The 3750-nt window shown below is 44.7% G+C and overlaps 1 protein-coding gene across 1 annotated transcript; it reads left to right on the forward strand.

The window, feature by feature from the left end:
* Window positions 1–835: 835 nt before the first annotated feature.
* Window positions 836–3743, forward strand: LOC119344439 (pyrroline-5-carboxylate reductase-like). The gene is made up of 5 exons (XM_037614868.1): window positions 836–1054; window positions 1563–1723; window positions 1846–1894; window positions 2076–2168; window positions 3150–3743. The coding sequence occupies exons 2-5, from the start codon at window positions 1574–1576 to the stop codon at window positions 3239–3241; spliced, it is 384 nt and encodes a 127-aa protein (XP_037470765.1). The 5' UTR covers window positions 836–1054; window positions 1563–1573; the 3' UTR covers window positions 3242–3743.
* The last annotated feature ends 7 nt before the right edge of the window (window positions 3744–3750 follow it).

A 3750-nucleotide genomic window follows, 5' to 3' on the forward strand; every position in this document is an offset into this window, starting at 1 on the left:
AAATCCAACGGTGAAAACGGTTTGAGATTTGGACGCACGGTTTAAGAGATAAAATATTTTGAATAAACGGATTTACGAAAAAGGGAAAACCCAGGTTGCGACAAGTGGCGCGCTGCATGTGCGCCACTTGTCGCAACCTAAGGAGTTGGAGCGAATTGTTTTTTGCTTTTTGTGGTCAATCCTTTGCTATGTGGCTCGTACATTATTAAACATGTACGTATGTATGTGACCCACATTTCAGAATGATTAAATATGTACTCCCTTCGTTTTTAAATATAAGTTGTTTTAGACATTTTAAATGAATTACGACATACGAATGTATGTAGACTTATTTTAGAATATAAATTCACTCATTTTGCTTCGTATATAGTCACTTGTTTGAATCTCTAAAAAGACTTACATTTAAGAATGGAGAGAGTACGTATGTATTAGTATAAATTAGACCATGTATATATGTGACCTACATTTCATATTAATCGGGCAGCCCATCGAGTAACCCATGGGCGTAAACCTATGCCCATACCCTACCCACAACTAACCGGGTTATTCCGCGTTCATGGGTGTACATAAAGACCCATACCCTAGCCATTCGGGTCGGATGCCATGGGCATGCGTACCCATGGGTCGAATTGCCGGGTTGACTTAGGAGTACATAGATGAACTGAAACAGACACAATTAGAACTGTTGAAGCCCACCCAATGTCCCAATCCCATCCAGGTCCAGCCCACGCGCACGTAACAGGCCGACAGCCCTCAAGGCCTCGACTGCTCCTTCTCCTGCACCTATAAAAAAAGCTGCTCTCCTGCAGTCCTGCAGCTGCAGTTTCTCAAAAAAAAAAATGCTCCCCTGCTGTATTTCTCAAGAAAGAAAAAACTGCTCTGCATCTGCAGCCGACGGGGGCGGCGGCGGACGCCAGATGGCACCTGCAGGCTGCTCGCCAAGTGGTGGCGGCAGCGCGGCAAGCAAGCAAGCAGCCTACGCCGGCGGCCGGTCCCAGGACCTCTAGGCGACGGCCGTATTCCTCCTCTGTCGTCGCCACTTCCAAGTTGCAAGGTATCCCGTATTCCCCTTGCATCCAGCAATTTTGGTATGTTCCTAGTGCTCGGTTGGATCTCATCCATCTTATATGACTATGTCCTCTTCTTTGACACCCTAGTAGGTCTAAAAAGAATTCCGTCTAGTTTGGATGCTTTGTCAATTTGGTGGATGATGACTAGGGTAGCTGATGGATTAGATCAGTGTAAATCCAGGAACTACTGCTCATTTGTGTCTGGTAGAATATTGAGTCTGTAATACAAAAAGATTAGTCATAGATTGGTGGTGGTTGGCCACCTCAAGTTAATGGGAGAGGAAAGGGGATGAGTGGTCTTGTCTTTTCCTTGTATTATTTGATAAAATTCATAACGAAAATGTTTGATGAAATTCTAGAAGGAATCTGATTTTTTTAAACTATTATCGATATATTGCCGCAATGATACTTTGCTACTGTTATCGATATATGGTCATTGAGTCATTGATGTTGCTAGCTTACTGCACATTTGTTGTCCTATATATTATATAGGCTTCGTCGGTATGGGGAACCTAGCTGAGAGCATCGCATGTGGCGTGGCGGCGTCGGGTGTCCTCTCGGCCTCCGCCATCCGCACCACGGTCCACCGCCACCCTGAGCGCTGCGCCGCCTTCGCCTCCCTTGGCGCCACCATCCTCGCCTCCAACGCCCAGGTCAGTCTATTCCCCCCATCTGATTGAGACCCTGCCTCCATATGCTCGAAGCAGCGAAGTATCTCTGTCCATCACGTGTTCAAGCTTGACAAACACTCCGTTTTTTTCTCTTCTCGTCGTAGGTTGTCGAGGACAGTGATGTGATCGTCATCTCTATCAAGCCTCAGATTGGTAAGCGTACTAGGTAGTATTGTTAGCCCCTGAAGGCAATCAATCACTGATGCATCTCGCCAACTTTTGTTCTCGAGATAGTATTTGCTAGTCCATGAAAGCAACCACTGATGCCCCAGATTTATAATAACTCTGGCTTTTGTTTTGCGCACTTATGAATTACCCACATATGAAATTGCAGTGAAGAAGGTTCTGGTTGAGCTCAAGCCCTTGCTGTCTGAAGAAAAGCTTCTGGTGTCCATTACTGCTGCTATTAAAAATGAAAGATTTACAGGTTGGCCAGTGTATTCAGGGTTTACTGAACTTCTGAAACTTAAATTTTGGTAAAATTACCCTCCATCAAAATTGTATAAGTTGAGCGATGCACCATTTTCTCTCCATAAGAATAAGACCGACACTTAAGCCGCAGTATGTCAACATACATCACCATTTCCATTTTCATTCTTTCTCTTTTAATTACAGGATCAGTTATCTCAACAACTGAGTGTTGAGCGATGCACCATTATCTCCCCATAATAAGAATAAGACTGACACTTAAGTTATAGTATCCCAGCACCAGAGACTTTGTTTTTGCTTTTAATTCCAGGATTGGTCTGGTCAGCGCCGAATTATTAGAGTAATGCCAACCACTCCCTCGGCCACATATGTTGACTTGCAATCTATCAACTACACACATATGTAATTTCAATATTGTTAACTAATCGCTCTTATGAAGCTATCACTTGAGTAGAATTATGTGGTGATCTCTCTCTTTAGTGATACTTTAAAGAAATGTGAACTCTTCTTTGTTCCGGTAACGAGTCTAAGTACATGCTAGGCAGTATGTCCCATGGATTCGCTCCATTGTTATTTTTAATCAGTGATTCTAACACGACCTTTCATTCTATTTTCATTCCTCTTTTATTTTTAGTGTCTAATGAAATACCAATGTTTACCTAATTGAAATGCCAAGGATTTTGCTTTAAAATCTCCAAGTATCGGTCTGCTTTGTCGATTCATTATTATCTATGATTGTAATTTTTAATTTGTAACGGTCTTACACGCAACACATTATCTACTTGTAATATTTTACCAGTGAGGTTTTGAATATTTTTTATCATTGGTAGAAATTCTGTAATGCTAGTAGATTTGCTAAATGGAGATAGTATTACTATGCACTTCCTTCCTGCTTTTCACACAATTGGAACTGTATCTTTCTTGCTGATGTTGTTGCATTTATTTAGTGATGTGCCTCCTAACTGGAGATCATTTGCAGTGGCATGGAAAAGGGGGTTTCCTCTCTGGCCGCCTAAAAAGCATGTTGCTTGGGCAGACGTCTGCTCGGCCTTAGATCCGTCTCCTCGATGAGTACGCCGTGCCCATGGTGATTCTCAAAAGAAAGGATTCCTCGGCGGACAGGACATGTGAATGCTTTTGACTTCTGACTTTAGAGGCGAGCGGCGGTAGGCGCGCCGCTTGCCTCATCTTTGGTAAGACAGACTTGGCTAGGGCCTTCCACTACTCATTGTCGTCGGAGATGTTAACGATCTCCGTGCCGGGCTCCGGGTAGATGGTCACCTGCTGCAACTCTGGCTCCTCCTCCTCTAGATTGGCGAACATTTCGTTGATCTCCATTTGTCGCTGGCGGAGGAAGCATCGGTTGGCCTCCACCTCCACCTCTGATTGGATGCAAGGACGGCTTGTTGCTCCGCTTTGGACACCTCGAGCATACCGAAGCCCACAGCCGGATCCGCCTCCTCCTCCTCCTCCGACTCTGCATCTGCCGTGGCCGCGTCCACTTCGTCCACCTCCTCCTCCGGCTTCGGCGAGTCCGAAGTTAGGCCTGCAATGTTCTGAGCTTCGCGCCTAGCTCGGAT

The sequence above is a fragment of the Triticum dicoccoides genome, unplaced genomic scaffold (assembly GCF_002162155.2).
Source record: "Triticum dicoccoides isolate Atlit2015 ecotype Zavitan unplaced genomic scaffold, WEW_v2.0 scaffold168942, whole genome shotgun sequence".
Classification (NCBI taxonomy): domain Eukaryota; kingdom Viridiplantae; phylum Streptophyta; class Magnoliopsida; order Poales; family Poaceae; genus Triticum; species Triticum dicoccoides.